The sequence below is a fragment of the Oreochromis aureus genome, linkage group 6 (assembly GCF_013358895.1).
Source record: "Oreochromis aureus strain Israel breed Guangdong linkage group 6, ZZ_aureus, whole genome shotgun sequence".
Lineage (NCBI taxonomy): Eukaryota > Metazoa > Chordata > Actinopteri > Cichliformes > Cichlidae > Oreochromis > Oreochromis aureus.
In genome coordinates, this window is record NC_052947.1 from 25,896,536 (window position 1) to 25,918,917 (window position 22,382).

Below are 22,382 nucleotides of genomic sequence, written 5' to 3' on the forward strand. Positions count from 1 at the left end.
GTAAGTAGTCTTGTTATGGCTGAGCTCAGCTCCTGAAAAACAAGCCCCTGTAGCGACTGACTCTGCAGAAAGTTGGCAACTTCTGCCTCAGCATCCGTTTACCCCACTCTGTGGCTTTACAACTGTTCATAGCTGCAGTGCTGTCGTTCCCAATCACTTCTACTTTGTTAAAATTCTGTTCCAAGCTGGAATTCACTGAGTTCCTGAGAGTGACCCATTGTTTCACAAATGTTTGTAGAAGCAGTCTGCATGCCTAGGTGCTTCATTTTATACACCTGTGGCCTTCGGAGTAACTGGAACACATGAATACAATGAATTGGAAGGCTGAGAGAATACTTTCTGCAATACAGTGTAGGTCAGAGTCGCTAACAAACAAACAAGCAAATTAAAAAAATAAATTAGTGGTCAATGAAAATGGTCTGGACTGGACTGAAAGTGAATGAAAAAGCAGCCACTGTCCAAAGAATTTCCTCTTCTTTTTTTTTGGCTTGTGTTTTACCCTCAGAAAGCCAGGAGAACTATTCTGCTAACCGCTTGGTTAGTTTTTACTTCCTTTTGTTTGTGTCTTGAGGTTTGAAGGTGGGACTAATGAAGTTTCACATGGTTTCATTTTCAACAAATATAGTTTTGAAGTCCATTTATGAGTCCTGCCATCTATACTCCCATAATTCTCTCCAGATCTTATTAACTGCTTTGTGGTAGTGGACCAGATGTCTGGGATTCAGTACCTGGCTTACTTGTGGGTTTTTGTCATCACACAGACTGGTTTTGGTAAGTTTTTTTTTTTTTTTTTTTTTTGGGCACAGGCTGGCAGTTTGATCATTTGCTTTTTTCTGTGACGCTGAACCGCAAAATCACTGAATAACTTCTGGGCTAAGCCACTTTTTAAAAGTTCTGGTGGATAATCTCTTACATTTGTTATAATATGATGTTAGACTATAGACTGTTCACTGCTGTTTACTGTTTATTTATATGTATGTACTGAATGTATACCATTGTATGCTGTTACTGTCATTCCTGTTACACAGCCCAACTTTTTTGGAAATGTGCTTCGTATTTAAGTAAGTAAACAGAGTTTATTTATATAGTGCTTTTCAAGATGAGGAACAGTTACAAAGTGTTTTACATAGGTATCAGTAAAAATCACTCAGGAAAGTGAAATGAACACACACACATTGTGCAAAAGGTCACAAAACACAACCACAACCCAAATGTCTATTGAACAAAAGTTTTGAGCTACTTTTCAAAGGAGGCCACACAGTCACGGGTGCGAAGAGTGAGTGGTAAGTCGTTCTAAAGTTTTTGAGTGAAGTTTTGTCCCTGTATGTAGAATCACAAGAAGGACCCTATCTGAGGGCCTAAGAACCCAGCTTGCTTTGGTCAGACGAGTAATAAAAAAGTGAGAGGAGATTAAAACACAGATAAATTACAAATATATTTGGGCTAAAATTAAATCACGTGTGGTTCTTCTCTGTTTGTGATGCTTTTCTTTTTTTTCCTTTTTAAAATTTTTTATCCAGTTTGCAGTGAGATTCACTTCTTGAAGCAGTATGAGGGTAAATCCGTTGTTCTTCCCTGTGAGATTGAACAGAGGTACCCAGCGCCCTGGGGAGTCTACCTCAAACGATCCTGGCTGGTTAAAGAAGTCGTGCTGTTCAAGCACACCAAGAACAATTTCACAAGTAAAGATGACAAAAAACGAATTAGTGTCAGTGGAGATCCAAGCCTTCATTTTGTGAATATCACCATCTCTCAGCTGACGGCCAACGACACAGACCGCTACTACTGCGAGTTTGTCGTGGAAAATATTTCCTCTGCAGATAGCCGCATACGTGGAAAGACAGAATTCTTCCTTCTTGTTGGTGCTGGTGAGTGCAATTTTGTTTTTTATTTAGACCAGAGGGGTTTTTTTGTTTATGTCCGGGCAGCTACTTTCCAAAACTGTTGAGTATAAAGGTAAAAATCTCTCTACTCTTTTCCAAAGGAAGTGTGCGGTGCTGTTGTATTGGGAATTGGACTTGTTTGTCTAGCACATCAAATCAACACGTCAGCTTCGTTGTTGTGCTCATCAAGCCTTTCCTGAACCTTTTTGCTTTGTGGCAATGGCACTTTATCCTGTTGAAAGAAGCCATGGCCACCAGTGAATACTATTTCCATGAAAAGCTGTACATGGTCTGCAAAACCGCTTAGGCAGGTGGCATGTGTCAAAGTAAGATCCACATGGATGCCATGACCCAAGGTTTCCCAGCAGAACATTGCCCAAAGCATCACATCGTCTGTGTCATGTTGCTTTCCACTTCATCCTGGTGCCATGTGATGTAAATGAAAACGTGATTCATCAGACCAGGTCACCTACTTCCATTGTGTCCAGTTATGATGCTTTGGTGATTTTAGCAGTCGACAGGGGCACTCTGACAGGTCTACACACAACCAGCATCAACTTTCTTTTTGGCCAATTTGAGTTATAGTACCTGTCTCTTGGAGTACAAAGCACAACACGGTGTCTCAAACATCTTGAAATTTCAGGTCTGATTTTAATATTTGAGTTGCCCAAGTTTCTTCTTTTTTCATATATGCAGTTTTTATCCATTTTTTGTGTAAGAATTTGAAATCAACGATAAATTTGCTCATTAACACATGGTGCCAGATTCATACACAAAGTAACAATATCAAATGAAGAACCAAAGTGTAAACATAGCTTTTTAAAAGTTTAGAACAAACATCCTTATTGTTGGTACCCATGTGTGTTACTTCACGTTGTTTGCCTTTCCCTCTGGAGATGGAGCTGAGGACAGAGGTCAGCGGACATGGAGGTGACAGAGATGTGTGGCTGGGGTTCAGCCATGCTCCCCTGCCTCCCCAAACATGGAGAAAGGCTTGGCTTGGGAGGGATGACTCTAAAGAGGCAGTCCTTCTCCTCTTTTCAGTTCCCAGAGGGTCCTGGATGATTTTTCATTGATTAGATCAGGTGCTACGGAGCACTTAAAGGCTCTAAAACATAACCTCTGTATTCCAACAGCACTGTTCACCTTTTCACAAGTTAGTCTGTGGGCATGTGGACAACTGACGAAACAAAGTCTGTAAATGACATCAAATGAGCCAGTGTTGAATGTGAGAGACAGGTTAAATAAGTAACTGTACAAATACATCCGGTGGCACTGCTGATATAAATGGGGATGTATGACTCATTGCCTAGAACAGTATATAGTAGTGAGGGATTTTTGTATCAGTGATGTGTGAAAGTTAACCTGATTACAAAGAATGGAATATGAAATAAACATTCAATAATTGTTCAAAGATGCACTCACCATTTTTCTTAATGTTATTACATTTTTGCAGATGGCAACAATGAATGAGAAATGATCTATAATGTATTCACAAGTCAAATGTTTGTGAAGGTGTTTGTGTCATTTTGAGACTTGGAGTATCAATCAAGAATTGTGCCAACTGTGCGATAAGTATGATGTTAGCACAGGGTCAGAGGTGCTGAACGTCTCTGTCTGGTTCCTGGCAGGATGCTTCGACCTTGTGCCTACAGGTGCGCAGCGTGGTGGCTCCAGTAACTCCTTTCTGGTGTACGCTTTGTCATCAGCTGTGGTTGTTCTCCTTCTGCTCTTCACTGGATTTGTTGTGATTTCTAAAGTGAGTAGCTTTTTATGTGCCACTTTGAATATACACATAGACACGAGGCAAGAGGTGGAAATGTGTCACAAGTATTTCCACCTACACTGCCTGTTTGTTGCCTTCAAGATCCTCTGCAGCTAACCACAGAAACCCCCACTGGTTTCAAAACTTTGTGCAGCCAGTTGGCACCTTTGTGTTAAACGCCCACCTCTTCTTGCTAGTTTATTTTAGTTTATTTAAGCACTAATAAAATGGTATTACCGGACTTTTCTAGCCGAGTAACTATAAGTCATGTCTGAGTCAGGTTAACACTTGCTCTTAAATCTCCACCGAGGATGCTGCATTGAGAGAAAATGATACATTTTGATTTCAACACAGGAAATTGTGAGTGTATGAGTGTGTGTTATGTTATGTGTGAGTTAATTCTGTCTGTCTTTTTTCTCCTCCTTTCAAAATGACTGTCAGTGCAAAGGATCTCAGAGTATGAAGTCACAAGTACCCGATGTCTATGAGGAAATGGGTAGGGCAACATCTCCCAGTCAAACACAAGCCCCTGCCCATCAGAGGGAAATAACAGAAGCTTTCCAACAAAGTAAACCTCACCTGGGGAACCCCTATGAATTTTAAGAGTTGCTATCATCAACATCATAAACTAGAGTGTCCAAAAACGCTGAACTCCAGCTAGTGTGCAGAATTCTTTTCAGCACATCTTATGTCTTTTAAATCTCCTGCACATTGCTAGACAGCTTGTATTCTGCCATTTTTTTTTATTTTTTTTTTACCTTATTATAAAATAACTTTGGCTGCTTTTGCTGTGATCATAGTGATTAAATGCTCTGTACATTACTGAATTTTATTCTGCACTCCCTTACATATCCCAATATACATATTCTTTCCAGATACTTAGCAGTTGTCTTGGTTTGGCGTAGACAGTGGTAAGTTGATCCGTTTTAGCAGACAAAGAGCCAAATAATCTGTCAAAGGGCTTCGTTCTGGTGAGCGTTGACTCAACTCAGCAGAAAGCCCGAGTTGACAAAGGCAGTAGATAATCAGTGTTGCAATACTCGTTATCTCTAACTGAGGTTTTTAGGTTTTGTGAAGACGGCTAACACAAAGATATACTTATCTTGTAGTACATTCACTCACTTTTTACATGTTAAACTGAACATGTGGGTTACGTAACAGGAAGAAGGAATGACGAATGCATGGTTACACTGCAAAACTGGTTCTTTAAGTAAGTAGACTAGCCAGTGTAGGTGGAAGTAAGCTGTTACATATGGAATGTGAGTGAGTCTCTTCACTCAGAGAACCAGCATTACATTTTATTATTGTATAGTTACATTGTAACATTTTGAAGAAAACCAGTAAGAAAATGTTGATGGAAAATAATCAGACATGAATGGAATCTGGCAAGGTGTCATCTACACCCTGCCCTGCAGCAGTCCAGCACAGAGCACTGTAAACATCACCACAACACAGAAAACGAAGCAGTTTAGCCTAAAGCAAAATGTACCAAACTGCTAAGTACTTTGAACCTTTGAACAGCAGAAAATTATTATATTTCAGTTAGCTCAGAAACTCAATTTCAAAAAAACTTAAATCAGCAAACGTAATTTTCTTATTGGGCAAGGGAGGAGAAAAAAAGGAAGACCACAGAGAAGATTCATGATATCTGTGAGAATTAATTAACTACATGAATAAATAAGACTAACAATTTAGACTTACAGTAATTAACCGAGAAGGAATAAGTACAAAAACGTACAAGCAATAAGTGTTTAAAAAGGTAGAAATCTGTACTTGTTGCAGGGAGAAATGGGAGAAATGTTTCATCACTCATCCAACTGATTTCTTCAGTCTCAGTTGACCGCAGGTTTCCCAGCTTTATAAACCGAGCAGTTGCATAACATTCGAAACTAGCATCGTTGCCTAACAATAAGCCATAAGATCGGTTTTGCTTTTATTAATTTGTAACTGTCATGACCGTTAGTGTTGTCATCAATGGTAAATACAGTTAATGCAAACAGTCATGGCAAATTACATGTTAACAATAAGAAACTGATGCAGCTCATTATTTGGCAGTTGTGCTGGTTTTGCAACTTCATCTATACTACTGTATTGTTTATAGGTTTGAGGAAACTTGCGATGAAAGGAAATGCTAACAATGAATCAGAAATTTTATCGCCGTTGGGACAAAGTTCACCAACTGTGTCATATGTTAATATGTCATATGTTTTTACGTGCTGCATCATGCTGTTTTCTAAATGTTTATTTGCTGTGATTCACTGTAGCTACCACTGTTTCACTTACTATCGCAGATTTGTTTGTGTGAGCATTGTGCTGCAGTTTGCATTAAAGTCATTTTAAAGAAAATGCAGTCTCAGTTTCTTTTACCATGTTGCGGGTTTAAATATCGTTTATTCCTTTGATCATACATTTGTTCTGAGACTTCACGCAGCCCCTCCGAAGCCTGATTTCTTTTTTAATAGCAGTTGTGATGTCATTTCTGACATCACTGGGCTAAATCAAGTGGAGGTGGGTTTTTTCTTTAGAAATTTTTTCTTTTGTTTTATCACTTAAAAAAATACTTTGCTATGAATATTCGTCTCTGTATGGCGCTATTAAGTTACGTAGCAGTCATCAGTTAGTGAGTGTTATTTAATTGTAGGTTTACTGGCTTTAGCTACTGGCACCAGCTAAACTAACTGTGTGTGCGCAGACGGCAATATATACACACAGTCAGTGGTTTCCTCAGATCAGGAGAAGTGAAGTGAGGCTGTAGTGCCCAGAATGTGTTTGTTTCCAGTTACAATGAGCTATTTTGGTCCAAGTTTCACTTCATGGACAACGCTCACCTCTGGGAACTCAAAATGTTTGGTGAGCCTGGCTAACCTATCACACTCCGTGAAGTCGTACATTACATCACTTTGACAACCTTGACTTTCAGTCAAGAACTGAACCAAATTAACTAAGAAAAGAATATTCAAGTTTATTTATATGGTGTCAAACCACAACAACAGTTATCTCAGTGTTTTATACTGCAAGGCAAAGATGGGCTGGTTCCTGTATAGTGCCTTAAACAACATGCCTTGTTCACTTATTCATACAAGCATGTTTTGTCTGCACCTAAGTTCTAACATTTTCAGACATCCATACTCCAGAGAGTGAACCGACAACACCAAACCTCCAATTAGTGGATGACCTGCTCTACCTCGTAAGCTACAGGCATCCCTACAGTTTTAAGATAGCATTATTGGTAAAAAAAAATAAATAAAAAATAAATAAAAAATAATAATAAAATAAAAAAACAAAAATACAGTAAGTAATATTTTGAGATTATGTAATAGAAAAAAAAATGATGTACTCATAACTATACAATGATTAGTGTGTGATTACAACAAATTGATGTGCTCATAAAGTAAAAAACCAATTAATGCATTAAAAATACACAGGAACGAGCACCGGTTTGTGGAAGCTGCCATGTTGTCCTGCTTTATACAGCGGCTGAGACGGACACGTTTTGCCTGATCTTGTTTTATGTATATAACAGGAGATCAACCACGTATGCAACTATTGTACACCTTATAAGTTTTTTTTTAACTGCTTTCAAACTATGTATGATCATTTAAGAATTGTACATGATTATTTTCATCCTCATCATCAGAGCTGTAACACATCAAAACATGCCTAAACATGATTATTACTTATTGTGAGACATGCCACCCTTCCACCTCCAGACAGCTGAAAAGTGAGCTAGACAATAACTTAAAACAGCTGGTTTTAAGTTATTGTTATTGGTGCTACATAAATAAAATTTAAAATTTAAAAGCGCTTACTAACAAACGTTCAGGATACCATCAAAAGCAGAAGTGAGCTTCTGCAACTCATTAGTTTTCACGCACTTCACCCGGCATTGCCAGCTGAGGTAAACAGCGGACTAACAGCCTGCATTTATTACAGATAAACTACCAAAACTACCACAGTTTGTTTTTCCCTACAGCAGCCACTGTAACTAGGATTACGCCATTAAATTGGAAAGGGTAAGAAACCAGAATTCAGTTGGCTGCAATCTAAAGGTGGTGAGATTTTACACATGTACCTTCAAAATACCTCTTGGCTGTTACTTTGGAGCATTATAAAAATGTTCACCAGACCATAAAATCTGCACGTATGGAATCGCAAGTAAAATATGCTAAAATCAGCTTTAAAAAGTTTGATTTTAGTTGCCACCCAAAAAGCAGTTTTTCCTTTTACTATTAAAAAACAAACAATCAAACAAAGAAAAAAAACAGGACAAGATGCAAAATAACAGACAAGAAAATTTGCAGTTTATTAATATAGTCCGAAAGAAGCTCCATAATCCATGGAAACATTTTTTTTTTTTCGGTGCATGTCTTTAACAATCACATTCTATGAGGAGAAAAAAAGAACAACATTAAAAGCCACAACTTTGTATTTCAGTTACAGACAATTTTACTTCTTTTTTTTTCTTCTTCAAAGTAAAGAGAAAGGCAAAGGCAAAGTACCCCCACTCCCACAACCCACCCGCCGTCCTCCCCTTAAAAAACAGACAGCCTTAAAAGTAACGGGCTTCTTTTTGTTTTTTCCTCGGTACAACCCACAGTGCTTTAGCAGAAGGATAAGCGCTCATTGGTTAAGGATTACACAGCATGACGACGCAATGTAAAATTTGCTAAAACATTAGATGACAATGGGTGGGATGGGAGTGGAAGAAATTTCAGCAAAAAACACACACAAAAAAATGAAAACCCTCCATCAAACCCTGAACCCCAGAGTCGGAGTCGACAAACGCCCGCAGTACAGCAGCAGGGTTCGGACTCCTCCCTCCCACTTGTGCATAGATCATGATCCATTAAAAACCAGCTTTATTCCTCCTCTTCAACATGCCTCTGAAAATCATCTGTTACATGTTAAGAAATCTCTCAGCTATTGAATACCTGTCACAGGAACTGACACGTTAACAGGCAGGAGAGATGATTTTAAAACAAACAAACAAACAAACAAAAAGTGTCTTGCACGTGCTCCTGAACTACAGGATGGAAACTCAAAGTCAAAACATACAAATGCATTTTTCTGTCATTGTCATAATGACAAACCACTGATCGCGTTTAAATGTAAAGCAATTTCTACTTCAAATTTCACATGTAAAGCGCTCCACTTTTCTCAAAGTTGATTCTTAGTCTTATTTGGTAAATATGTGACTTGCTACGAACATTTTTTGTTGTTTTAAAGAAACAATGGTACTCTCTATATTCTGTTAAACTCATAAACTTCAGTGCTTTCTTGGAGTTTAATAGTTCTCAGTTGCTTATTTTCACACGAACATCAAACCTAGAAATGATGGAGTTGGTATCTGGAACCCTGGCCTTCCTGAGACAAAATCCACATCTTTTTTGTTTTTTTTAATGAGTGTGCAAGATAGTGAGTAAACTGCGTCGCAGTATTACAGAAAACATAAAATCACCACGTAACACATACAGAGATAGTCCATCGACACTAAAAGAGAAATTAAAAATTGAAATATGACAACACTGATCAATCCCAGAGTTCTGAAAGTAGCATAAATCTTCATTTTGCAAGATTTTCATGTCCATATTTGATGGAAGATAAAATTTGTCCTTAAAAAACAAAACAAAACAAAACCAAAAACATTCCTGTTTTAAATTCCTGTTTCCTTGAACTCAGACAATGAAATGCTTTGTAAACGACAGGTGGCTTTTGCAAAAGAAAAAAAGAAAAGATAGGCACCTCTGAAATGAGTCTTATAACAAACTCACCTCCCACACTTTATCCCTTTCCGTCTCTCCATGAAGTTAAAATCGGGATTACTAGTCCTTCTACAGCTATCTATGGCCACAGTTCTTTGTTTTTTTGTTACTCTTTTTTTCTTTTATCATTTTTTTTGCACATTTTTCTTTTTTTAATTTTTTTTCCTACTTTTTTTTATATAATTGGAACAAAAATGGTGCAATACTCAAGATAATCCTTGTATTGGATTATTCCACAATAAAAGCCACTATAAGGTAGATAAACTTTTTACAGAATGGAAAAACAAAGTCCTTGAGTAAACATGTACACATGAATTGTCACCATCGCCCCTCCGTACTTAGACTCGTTTAACTACGATTAGCTGAGTGAGGGGTAGAAGACACTCAGTGCAACGTTAGAAGATAACAACGTCTATCAGAATAGTTTTTGACAGATCATCAACAATAACAACAACGAAAAAAAGAAGATATAAACAGACACAAAATATAACATACTGAGTGGAACATAACAGCAGGCCATGTGCCCTGTACACACAGTTTCTTGAGCACACATTCATACAAACATCTGACTTTCAAGCACACATCGAAGATGACTTTGTTTTTTTCAAAGATTTTGTATTTGTAACTTAATGCAATACACATCTGATATTCTCTAAAAGCCCCTAAGTGTACCTGTCAGATGGAAAGAACAAAAAAATAATAATTACTGACTTCACATTATGTTATTGGCGTTCAATGATTCAAGTATTTCTGTTCAATGTTTTGTTTTGTTTTGATATGTTTGTGATTTCTTTTTTTTTTTTTAAATCAACTGGGTAAAATATGCATTAAACCAGGTGATTCAGGTTGGGCTTTTAGACAGCCTAATTAACAAACAAATAACACACATATACAGTACAAACACTTCATAGTACTGTAATATGTCATCAAAACCAGAACGTGCATATCTGACTCCGTACAAGAAAGACTTTGCTTTCAATCAGTCAAGTATCAGTTTACACCCGACCCAAATTCTTTCCTTTGTCTCACTTATTTGCGGGGAAAATACATATTGCTCATTTTCAGCTGTGTTAAACCAAGACCTTTCAAACTAAAATGAAAGTTTCAGAGGTTACGATCCAAGAAGTCTGAAGAGGTGATACCACACACCGTACTCACAGTATATATATATAGATATATATATTTATATGTAGTGTATACATATACTGCTATCTAGAACAGAGCTGTAGAGAGGAGAGCCTCTCGATGCTGGTGCAGCATGGGAAACCCCCTTCACTGTCAGGGTTCTCCAGTTAGTACAGGATGCTGGGAGGTCCTCGGCTATTGGGTCTGTCTGAGCTTGGATCAAGGCAGTTACAGAAACAGGCAATAGTGATTTTTGCTTGTGTGCTGCAGGACTGCAAGTCCTGAAAGGTAGCCTTTTCCCGTTTTCTTATTTTTATTTTTTTAATATATATTTTTTAAGCTTTTTTTTGTTTTTTTGTTTCATTTTTAAGACTTTGTACCTCTTGAAATGTGCCTCTCTGCTCCTGCTGATGCAGAATCAGAGAGTGAGGCTGATACAGTGGGCCCAAGCCATCTGGGTCTGTGGAAATGTACAGTTCAGTGGGCCTGCTTTGAGCAGGACACAAAACGTAAAACGAGATAAATACAGCATCCACAAAAAAAGGCACCCCAGCCACCGCTCTGCTCCTTTAGATGTTGGTAGCAGAGGCTGATGACCAGAGACGTTTCAGCTAGAAGTGCAGAGCTTTTAACATATTATAGATCTTTTTTTTTTCCATTTAGATTTTTTAGCATTTTTAAGATTTTTATGTCAAACTTCATAAAAATGACGTTAAAATGCGATTTCATTTTTGGTTTTAAAAAAATATGTACCCGGGATTACCCATCATCAACTGTGCACTGTAGCAAACTGGAACCCCCAACTGAGTAAAGATTTTCTCCTTAGCTTGGGGCATTCCCCACAAAAGCATAAAAAAAAATCTCAGTCGCTTCAGGGTGTGATGCTGCCGCCCTTTTGTTTGATCCCTCCTGTCCCCCCCTACACCCTCTGCAAAGGTCATCAAAGCTCCTCCAAACAGGGAACAGACGTGCTCTCTATAAATATACAGTATGACACAGCAAATTTATATTGGCACAATACATTGGCATCTTTTTACATGCAATAATGTCTCCCCAAACAGTAACAAGAGGCCATCTTTTTGGGAAGAGGATTCAATGCGAGCCTCTTCCCCCTACAATAAGGATTCAGTTTCGAGGCATGAGGTCTGTACGTCCTGCTGCGTGCAGATGGCCTTCGAAGTTTTAGACTTTGCTCTCACAGTAGAAAGGACAGATACGGAGAGGTGCATCTCATACTTTGTATCATCAACTCCCCTACCCTGAGATCAAGCTGGACAGAAGCGTCTTCAGCTCAGAGAGAAAGGCCGACCTTTTGATAAAGTGTTCTGACTTTTAGGTACATGACAGTGTTCTGGTGGCTGAGCCTGACTTTACAGAAACTGCGGCCAGTTTGAAGTGCTGACAGGAGCGCGTGGGGGACAATTGTTAGGATATGCCAAGCTCTGGGAGGAGTGCTCATTCCCAAGACAGCTTTGGCGTGCTGTAAAGGGCCCCAGCCTCTCGTCTTTTTGCATAGAAACAGATATGAGGGCCTGTAGGTGCCTGGTCAGGGGAGGGCTACTGGGTCTTCTTGTGGTGGAGGAGGAGGTCATAGCATAGCAGCTAGGCAAAGGGCAAGGGGGGACAGCCTGCGGGCAGGCGGAGCAGCTTGGAGCGGCAAACACCCACATCCCCGTCTGAGACACCTTTTTTTTTCTTACACATCTCAAGATACTACCTGGAAGTACTACAGAATACTGTCAAACGAAGAAAGCATGATCAGTTAAAAACAAATAGACAATCATTAACGGTCTGTAGTATTGATCCTCATTTTGCATTCAATACACAGGATGAACATACAGAGGCACCTCTGACCAAAGTGTTTCTGCATATGAACAGTGAAGGGCTAGTTCAGCAGCCAGTACTTTGTAGACCACTGCATGTAGATAAAAATAACAATATAACACACTGGAAAAAAAAAAGTCAAATGATCTTTTCCAAAAAATACAAAGTACACTGGCAAAAATTCCAGAAATATGACTATTACATCTTCCAGCTAAAGTGATCTTTGTGTCAAAGAACTGAGAGATGGGAGGTGGGGGAGAGGGCAGGATGACAGCAGGGTCGAGTGGTAGTGGGCCCCTGTTGGAGATGCCGTGTGTGTGGCAGAGAGCCGTGATTGGCCAGTCCCGGAGGATCTGTTTTTCTCGCCAGACTGAGAGACGGTCAAGTGGAGCCCAGGAGGAAGTGCTGCGCTGTGGGGCTGCCGCTCGACATCCAGAGGACCACAGCAAAGAGGCACTCAGTGGACACTCCCCCACCTCACCCCACTCTGACTCAACCACCGACTGACCGGATTGGCTGTCCAGCGGGTGTCAGAGACCACTGACACTGCAAAGTCTAGAGCCTCCAAAGAGAGCAAGGCTAACAAATTTTGGAGTAACAGTGATAATCACGTTGATATAGTTCAAAGAAGGGGAAAAAACCAAGAGTGAAGTTTTTTTCCCCCAAAAGTCCAATGGTACAGTTCAGTTTTGTTTCCCTTCAGCCTGCTACCAGAGGAACAACGCCAGACACGTTTCCATGGAATAGATACAGTACATAAAAGAGCAGTACTTTTTTTGTTGTTGTTTTCATCGTTTTTGCTGCTCCTTTTTGATTTATTGGATTGCAGTTGAAGCGATTTGCTCTTCATAAGTGCTATGATAAAACCCTTAGAACTCAAAAAAAAATCTTAGTCTCTTCTGTTTGTACAGTACCAAACGCAAGGAACACTCGTAGGTCTACTGCATTAGGAGAAACCCCTCTTATTTGGTATTGTGCCAGATGCCCAGAACCATCCAATCCCGCTGTGGTTTCAGTCTCTGTTGGGTGTGGCTGTGGCACGCAGAGAGGAAGTGTGCATTGTTGTGTACCCCAGTGTCACTTTTTAGTACAATTTGCTGCATACACAGTTCAACAGCTGCTTCTTCCTCTTTGCAGAATTTTCCCAACAGTTTCAAGGGGACTGGTGGTCTGGAGGGAATCCAAGTTTTGAAAAATGGGGGTAAGGTGTTTTTTTTTTTTTTTTGAAGTTCCAAAGTCTTTTTGCTGAAATCAGCAACATTCAAAACAAAAAAGACAAACAAGAAAACAAAAATATTAGACAAACCAGCTCCGGTGGACATCGAGTGTGGACGGAAGAAAGGTCTATGGTGTATATTGCACAATGTAACTGTCACTTGAAAGTAGAATTGAGTTTTTTTTTCCTCCGAAAATTGGCCGACCATAAAGGCCGCTGGGCTTCATAACAAATCTGTCATTAGAAAATTCAACAAAGCACCAGAAAGCAACTGGGTTCCGATTTTAAAGGTGACCAGAAGGATCCGGGCTCACAGAGGTCAATGATTAGGTGCCACCGGACATACGTATTCATAAGGAAACGGACAAACGCAGCAAGGCTGACAAATAATCTTCTCTCAGCTTATTCCTTGTGATGGGTGTCAAAACTTTTGCTTGGATTTAGGCCTACCAAAAAAACTAAACAAAACAACAACAACAAAAAAACAACTGTGTCAATCCCTTTAAGACAAATTAAAATAATACGTAGATGATTGGTAGTGCCAGTCACGTGGCCAGGCCAGGCCTTCTTACTGCCCGGCGACAAAGTCAGTCACCAGTTGTGTCCTGTACCACTCGCTGGCTCAGAGGTGAAACTGTGCAAGATTTCAGCTTTTTCTTCAGTTACAAAACAAAAAAAAGAACAAAAAACAAAGACGGCTTGGGAAGGACCTGGGCCAGAGAGCACTTAAGGCTAATATTAGTGCTGAGAAACAAACATTAACATAACTAGTAAAGGTCTTTGAACAACATCATTGGCCATGGATATGCTGGGAATGGTTGTTGTAAGTCTTATTTTGGGATGATTTTTTTGTTTGTTTGTTTTTAGGAGGGAAAAGGAAAGTCTCAGATGGCAGCTTTGATTGCTTCTCCTAAAAAGAAATCCTCCCACAGAATGCCATGTATACTTATGGAAAAACTATTAAAACAGTTAAAAGGTTTCTTTGTGTTGTGTCTCACTTCAGTTTTTTTTTAATATAATGCATTCTAAAAAATACCAAGAGGAAAAAAGGGCTGTTTTTCCCTAAAAAAAACAAAAATAAAAAAAGGCAAACCAAATGAGAAAAGGACCAAAGTAAAACAAAAGGACTGAGGTCTGCAGTCTGTGGTAATGACCCCAACCTTCTGATTTACAATTCACAGTTCGAACAGTTCAAATTGATACTGATTATCGCCACATGATTTGCTTGGGTTTTGCTCCTGTTCACATTGATTTTTTTTTTGAGGTTTTTTTTTTTTTTTTTTTTTTAAATCCACCCCACCCTCCACCAATGGCTTACATGACATGGTGGCGGTGAGTTAGTTGGTTGGTTGGTTAGTGTGTCGTGGCATCATCCTACATGGACTCCCCACTCAGCAGATCTCCAGGCAGCAGGGTGTTAATAGGGGTGGGGCTCCCAATCACACGTGCGTCCTCTCCACTGGGCGGACCCCACAGGCTGGAGTACTGAGGCACACCGCCCCACAGCAGGTCGCCTCCGCTGGCCTTGCCTCCGCCGGCGCTGCTGCTCCACTGGCCAATTGAGTGGGACTGCGCTGCCCCGCCCATTCGGTTTTGATTGGTTCCCGGGTTGGCCTGCCAGCTCGTGGTGTTTGCCCCCAGCGACTGGCCTTGTGCAAAAAAGCGGTTCACTTCCTCCTCGCCGGCAAACTCCGCCAGGATTGTGGTATTTCCGAGCACGCACCTTAACGCACAGAAGAAGGAAAAAAAATAAATAAATAAATAAAAAAATAAAAAAGAATGGTTTTTATGATCAGGAGCAAACCAGACATGACATGCTTTTAATGTTCTTCAATTGTTTTTGTGCTTAATACCAACATTATGCTGTAACCACATTTAATGCTGCTGATAATGAAAAGTGGGTCACAAGTCTTGCATTTTGTTTCCATGGCAACAAGCTATTAGCTAAACCGAATCAGGGAACTCTCATGACACTCACAGAAATAACAAAGCGAGCGTGCAGCGTAAACACGCGTCTCCACACTGCTCTTTTCCCATGATGAACTAATTATCACAACAATCTCTGTAATTTTGCAATACATCTGACCACGGTGTGACTCCCCACCCCCATGTGACTATCCCAGACACAAAAATAACACTGCTTGGAATTACTGAGAATGTTGAACTGTTCTATTCATGAGAAAAGATACTAAAGAAATCAGGAACACTGTGTTTTCCCCCAGAATTTGTCATTTTTTCCACTGTTATAGTGGCTCAGCTTGGGGACAAAATCAGTGGAAGTTAAGAGGAGAGAAAAAAAAGTGAGAAAAGTGCCCTTTTCCCCATTTTTAAGTCCACTTTTGCTGATGTAAGAGACTTGTGCTAAACGCTTACATGTGCAGGGACTTCTGGGCCTTGGCAGCCTCGTCCTTGGAGCTGTAGCGCACCACAGCATTCCCCTGGGTCAGGTTGAGATGGAATGTGATCAGGGGGCCATGCTGCATACACAGGGTCCGCAGAGTTGAACCATCAATCTGAAGCAAAGAACAAGACATTAGCACACAAAAGTTGCAGTCACAACTATCTTACCATTTTATCTCTAACACAGTCTACCTTCTGCTTTTATTCCTTTTTCTTTGTTTCTTCTGTCTTTTGTCATTGCAACTATATAAAAAAAGTTACACCAGCAGAAATCTACAACTGCAGATTCGAATGTGAGCAGACCAAACTCGAATTCCTCATACTGGCCCGAGACATCAGCAAAAAACTAGCAAACAGAAAAAAAAGAAAGAAAAAAAAAAGCATACGTACTTGTGGGGTGAGATTCCTCAGCACCAGCCAGCTGCTGGTTCTGTTGGAGCTGTCTGTACTCCATGTGGTTCCCTCTGTAACACCGATGCAGACAGAGTTAAAAATTAAGAGTTTTCTTGAACAATGATTTGCAGAAATACTTTGATTACAAGTTATTTGACTCAACGTCAAAACTGAATCTTGGTCAGGCATAGGCACGCATTGCAAGAAGCCTAGATCCCTTCTTTCTAAAGATAAATCAATCACGTCTTAAAACATATTTATTTACCTTGGCTTTCAGCACAGCAGGACTTGTTGATGTCTCTTAATATGTTTTCTTATTAATTATATTATTTTTAATTTTAAGATATTTTATATGTAATTTAAACTGTTTTCTCTCTGTTTTATATTTGTAGCACTTTGGTCAACATTTTTGGATATAAAGTGCGTTATAAATAAAGATGCTATGCTATGCTATAAAGTGAGTGTGTATCAAAGTGACAGTGCCCTTGTGACAGAAAAAGAAAAAGGACTGTGTTCAAAATACAGCGCCCTCTGATATTATGCAACTTTTTACGGAGCCTGGGCCTTGAGGTCTAAGAGCTCAACTACTAAGGAAAACATGACACCAGTTGCTATCTATTCCACACACTAAATTTATTTCCTCTTTGCTGCATATAGTATAGATCTGTCATGTCAAAACGAGGTCACGCGAAAGCTGGTAAACCTCAAGATGTCAGTTTGGCAGGGTGTGTTCAGGCAACCTTTACAATACCAAGAGTTGAGTTGAGCAGAGTCGCAGCTGTGAACACCACACCTATGCATAGGCAACCATGTCTGTGGCTTGCGTGAAATACATCATAGAGATGTATTCGCCTGTATTCGTGGCGACGGCAATCTGCTCATATGTCCTGATTTGTCCTCTGTAAATTACAGGCACTGTACGCGGCTTAAGCTCAGCAATTTCAGAGAAACTGTTAGAAGCAACCTGATATTTATTTGTTCATGAAGTAAATAGCCAATATTGGAATTATGATGATACACTGTTCTTTAAAAAAGCGGTTTAACCCACATGATGATCGTTAACTAAAGCTGAAATGAAAATTAAAACTAAAACTAGGCATTAAAAACCATTTTAGCCACCTGAAATAAATATAACTGAGACTTTAGAAAAAAAAGAAAATTACTTGAATTGATAGTGTGTTATTAAAAAATAAAAAAGGAATAATGTTTTTACTTTATGTTACTATAATCAAATGTATAAACACAACCAGTCTGAGCAGGCTTTGGTGAATCTGGTTATTGAGACTGTCTACATGACTGTGTTTATATTGTTATAAACTTTCTAAATCACACAATCTGACTCTTCCTCATATAGTAAAAACAAAACTAAAACTAACACTGAATAAAAACTAAACTAAAACTAGACACAATAGATACTGAAATGAGAAGTCTCACTCAGGAAACTCATTGAAACTAAAGTCAATTCAAAACAGAACGACACAAAATAAAAATAAGAACTGAAGAAAAATGCAAAGTGGATTAACTCTGGCCTGAATCACACACTAAACTGTCAATACTCGTGTTTTTTTTTTCTCTTTTTCCAATAGTATGCTTATTTTCAATGAAAACTCATAAGTGATGATGTATCAGATAGTTTCACATCACTATTTCTGATAAAAAGAAATTGAATGCTCACCAGAGGAGTATGAGCCGCTCCAGCCTTGAGACAAACCCAGCGAATTGCCTCCCCAGGTGGAGGAGGGCTTGGTGTTAGTGAGGCCTGGCGGAGGCCGTGATGGGGCTGTGGTGCTGCGTGGCCCCTGTGGGACTTTCCAAAGCTCGTGGGACAGAGAAGCTTGACTCTGAGAGATGGGCCCTGGGGACCAGGTGGATTTCATGTCAGACAGTTTACCTTTACATGGAGAGCAGAAACAGAGAAAGAGAAAGAGGAGACTGTTAAAAAATGTTTTTTAATTAATTAATTTTTTTATATGTAATATGACCGTTCAACTGGATCATCTGGAACTTCTTTATAGTAGCTTCAAAATGTGGAGATGAACAGCAAAACAAGTCACAAACCCACCTGTCTTCAGTTACACCATACTTTGCAAAAATGTCTACAAATAAAAACTTCAAACATCTCTTCTTAAGATTTATGAACACGTAGGGTGTGTACCAATGTCACAACCAGTTAGGTGAGGCTTGTTTTTTTTTTCTTTGTGGGTTTGGTCAAAGAGTTTTGGCTGTCTAAAGGCACTGCAGGAACATGTTTTTAGGTGTGACTGAGGTAAGGACATGTATAAATAAAGTTTAGAGGTTAAGTAAGGTTGAAGATAAGGAGAATCTTTTCTCCATTTGGGCAAGGAAAGGTCAGCAGGTCCACACATGAGGGGGAATACGTGGATGTGTACCTGAGGCATCTCCATCACTGGACGACAGGCTGAAATATCTAGAGTAGCCACTGACGGGCCAGTCGCTGCTGATTGGAGACAAAGAGCCATTCTGAAGTGGAGAAGCTGTGGCTATATGGTTGTAGAGAACAAGTGTTGTAAGCAGACACAAAACCCCAAAAAAAGGGTAATTTCATATATGCTGTGCAGCATGACGCTGGGGTCTGTGGTGACGCAGATATGGTAGCGTGGGTGAGCTTATGGAAGTGGTTACTAACGTATATTCATCTAACTTTAGAAAGCACGGTTTTTCTGTGGGGCTATTGGTTGTACTGATATTTGGGCCCTTGTCTGTTGTCATACCTCCATTCCTGTCTCGCAGCAGGTAACGGTTGACGTCGTGGATGTTGGTGTTGATGGTGGGACCGCTGGGGACGCTGCCAGGGGTCATATTGGGGTCATTCTCAGGGTCGATGTTCTGAAGGCCTTTCCATGGCACCCCTGGGCAGAACTCTAAAACACAAAACACATGCACACAATGAAGGACTGTTAAAATTTGAAGGTTAGATGTAAACAAAGGTGTGAAGCGAGGTGTTAAGCTGAATTATACGCGGTGCACTGCAACTGCTGCAATTGGGGTAGATGAGATGAATTGCAAGATGGCTTGCAGATAGAGATCCACTCTGGACAGGCTAAGTTTAGCAGTAATACAGTTTAGCCTACTTTATGTGAGAGCTGCCATGTATATGTGTAAAATGGTATTGTGGTAAACCAACCCGAACTAATGCTATGCTTGACAGGATTTGTATTTAAATCTTCCTCTGAATTTTGTAGACTGAATACCTGCTTCCTTAGCAGCAGCCTTAATTGACGCAATTAAGCAATTACGACAAAAGAAAAGCACTGTTTGTGTTTTATTAGTTCAGTGAGATTGCACTGTGTTCTAGATAAACATCAGACACGTTCATAAATGCCTTTGGTTCCAAAGATTCAGAGAACTTTTCACGCAATTTAAGGAAAAACACCTGTCTGTTCTACACCTTTATATACCTGCATCTCATTCTCACCTGGGGGCCAGTTAATGTTGGTCCCATTGGAGATCTTTTCACTGGGACTCTTGCCCTGGCCCCAATCAGGGGGCACGAGGGGGCTGGTGGGAGACTCAGAGCTGGAGATTAGATTGTAAGGGCTGTATGAGTCCTCCAGCTGAGGAGGCTTCCCAGGAGGGACCAGGGTCGAGGCAGCAGATATGGCACCTGAAACAAACAAGGAAAAAGTAAGAAAGTCACCTGAACCTAGTTCAACTTAGTATGAAAATATACACATTTTTGCAAGTATTAATATTATAAATGCACATTTAACACCTCCCTAAAAATGGTGTCTACATTAAGTCTATTTTTAAATCTACTGATGCTCCTAGTGAGCTTCAGTAGACATAAGATTAAGATCTTCAATAAACATTTCCATAGTGGGAGAAAAAAGAAGACTATGAGCTAAGAATAACTGTTTGCAGTCCACAGATTGTTATCTACGTATAAGCTGGAAAACAGATCATGTGTATGAAATGCAGACCCTGACGAAATCTTAAATGCTAAAATGAAAGTAATGCAGTAGTTCACAAGTCTGCGCCAGTTAACTAGTTTCTCAAAACATTACAGAAATTGTTTTTATGGAAAGTAACTGACATGATTTCTGAGTGCTTTGTGTACTTCAGTGGTTTCAAACTGACACAAATATAAAACTGCATTTTTCTTCTCGGAAATCACCGAAATGTCACAATTATATTCAAGGATGTGAAATTTCCACACACTTAAGCAAGGGAAATGCAGTATAGAAAGAGTTTAAACAACTGCAACAACTGTCATTGTTATTGGGTGGAATTATGACACCTCAGACTCAGGGATTCTTAATGAGCTTGCAAAAAGAACATGCAAAAAAAAAAAAAACCAAACGCACAGTCGAAAGTCTTGCATGATACAAGTGGCAAAAAGCTACTGTCAGTTGTTGAGTTACTCATTGGGAAACAAGTCAACGAGTCCTAAGTGTGTTAGGAGGTGTGGCATTTGCAATAGTGCCTTATAATCACTCCTCAACAAGTGAAGCATGTCTGCACAAAAATCTCAAGATTAATTTTAAAAAGGCGTTGGAAAGTATTTATGCAAAAAAACAACTTAATATTAAATGTCAGGCTGGTTTCATCTAACAATTTTCTCAAAGCCTCTGCATTATGTGAGCATGCTTGTCTGTGTTATTGTGCAAAGTACCGTGCTTATTGAGGTTGTTCTCCAGATTTGAAGAGTTGCCAGAGAGGTTGTCCATGGAGTTGGAGTGTGTCCACTGGGACAGGCGGGATTGGGGCTGAGGGGGCTCCTTAAGGGACAGACCCCCAACCTCCATGCAGTTTACATTCATGTTTGGATTCAGTCCAGCTGAACACAAAACACAGGAATCTTTTGTTAATATTTGCACAAATAAAAAGAAATATTTCAAACACACAACACAACGATACACTGTTTGATACATGGTGTTGCACATGCAAATATAAGACACAAGATGCAAGCATTTTAGCAATTGCACGATCATTTTTTTTTTAAGAGTTGCTGATTTATTTTTACTTCACATGACACAAAATCAGGTGCTACACAGGCTGTAACACACAATGAGGGTTCTTCTTTTATTTCTGTGTCATGGGAAAATTTTAGTTTTAAACAAAGTGACCATAGTGATGTTTTTTTCAGCCCTGTGTTGTTGCTAGAGCAGACTCACAGAGAGGATAGGTGCTGTAGGCGCTGGGCGACGACGGCGGCTCTTTGGTGTGCAGTGTATCAGCGAGGCTCGGAGCCTGGTGAGTGCCTGTGAAGGGGTCCAGGGTTGATTTGCCAGAGCCGGGGCCTCCGGCAGGGCCACCGGGGGGATGCAGACCAGCGGAGGAGGAAGAAGAAGAGGAATGAGAGGGAAGTTGTTGCTGCTTCATCAGCAGTGCTTGGTACAGCTGACGCTGGTGCTGCTGGATCTGCTGCTGCATGTTGGTGATTGTACGTGCAACCTGGGAGAGAAAAGGAGGACCGTCATAATTATGTATTTCAAAAGAAAGCACTGGGAAATATAGGCCAGGAAAGCAACAACATTAATCAAATTATGGATGGAAATAATGAAACAAAAGAAAAACAAAGAGGAAGTTCAGGCAAAGTAGAGAGTAGAAAGGAAAAGCATAAAAAAATAAAATGTTTCGAAATGTGTTATAGAGAAAGATGCACAAGCAAAAACAAAATAAAAGAAGATGTAGGGGTGGTTTGTAAAGATAAGCTTAAAGAGAAAATGTTAGATAAATAAGATATATCTATATCTCTTGTATTTTGTGGGAAATGTCTAACAAAACATACATTTTTTACAAAAAGGAGAACAAACTCTATCGCATTTTGCAAAATGGAGAAGCTGTCAAACAATGGGAAGTAACAAGTTCCTGTGTTATCTAAATGTTTAAGCAACTCCTGTTGTTACAAAGCATATTCTTTTCGCTATTGTAATGATGTGACAAAAAATAAGTGAGAAAAAAAAAAAGGAATAAATGAAGTTGGGTCACAGTACGATGACTCATGGCCCACATGTAGTCACACACATGAAATTTTAAAAGACCTTCACAGT

The 22,382-nt window shown here is 39.6% G+C and overlaps 2 protein-coding genes across 6 annotated transcripts in view; one reads left to right on the plus strand and one right to left on the minus strand.

Moving 5' to 3' along the window:
• Positions 1 to 600: 600 nt before the first annotated feature.
• Positions 601 to 6,864, plus strand: LOC120440524. The gene is made up of 4 exons (XM_039613189.1): positions 601 to 771; positions 1,521 to 1,868; positions 3,515 to 3,642; positions 4,090 to 6,864. Exons 1-4 carry the CDS (start codon positions 711 to 713, stop codon positions 4,249 to 4,251), a joined length of 699 nt encoding a protein of 232 aa, XP_039469123.1. The 5' UTR covers positions 601 to 710; the 3' UTR covers positions 4,252 to 6,864.
• A 1,063-nt stretch (positions 6,865 to 7,927) lies between these two features.
• The window catches only part of tnrc6c2 (trinucleotide repeat containing adaptor 6C2), a 54,674-nt gene continuing 40,219 nt past the window's right edge, over positions 7,928 to 22,382 (minus strand). For 4 of the 5 annotated variants that reach the window (XM_031740052.2, XM_039614109.1, XM_039614110.1 and 1 more), the window contains 8 exons: positions 21,504 to 21,783; positions 21,002 to 21,166; positions 19,805 to 19,993; positions 19,101 to 19,250; positions 18,044 to 18,259; positions 16,366 to 16,439; positions 15,949 to 16,088; positions 14,950 to 15,298 (listed from right to left, as the gene is read on the minus strand). In XM_031740052.2, coding sequence (XP_031595912.2) covers positions 14,950 to 15,298; positions 15,949 to 16,088; positions 16,366 to 16,439; positions 18,044 to 18,259; positions 19,101 to 19,250; positions 19,805 to 19,993; positions 21,002 to 21,166; positions 21,504 to 21,783 — 1,563 coding nt within the window. Of the gene's footprint in view, positions 15,299 to 15,948; positions 16,089 to 16,365; positions 16,440 to 18,043; positions 18,260 to 19,100; positions 19,251 to 19,804; positions 19,994 to 21,001; positions 21,167 to 21,503; positions 21,784 to 22,382 lie in introns of all 5 variants that reach the window. The other variant, XM_039614111.1, reaches the window with a different exon arrangement.

What these genes read in the sequence shown, in the direction of transcription:
- LOC120440524 (XM_039613189.1), top strand. Translation starts at nt 711, where the DNA reads ATGTCTGGGATTCAGTACCTGGCTTACTTGTGGGTTTTTGTCATCACA. An exon ending in CTTCCTTCTTGTTGGTGCTG is followed by an intron (nt 1,869 to 3,514) that starts GTGAGTGCAATT and finishes GGTTCCTGGCAG; the next exon opens with GATGCTTCGACCTTGTGCCT. An exon ending in GATTTGTTGTGATTTCTAAA is followed by an intron (nt 3,643 to 4,089) that starts GTGAGTAGCTTT and finishes AATGACTGTCAG; the next exon opens with TGCAAAGGATCTCAGAGTAT.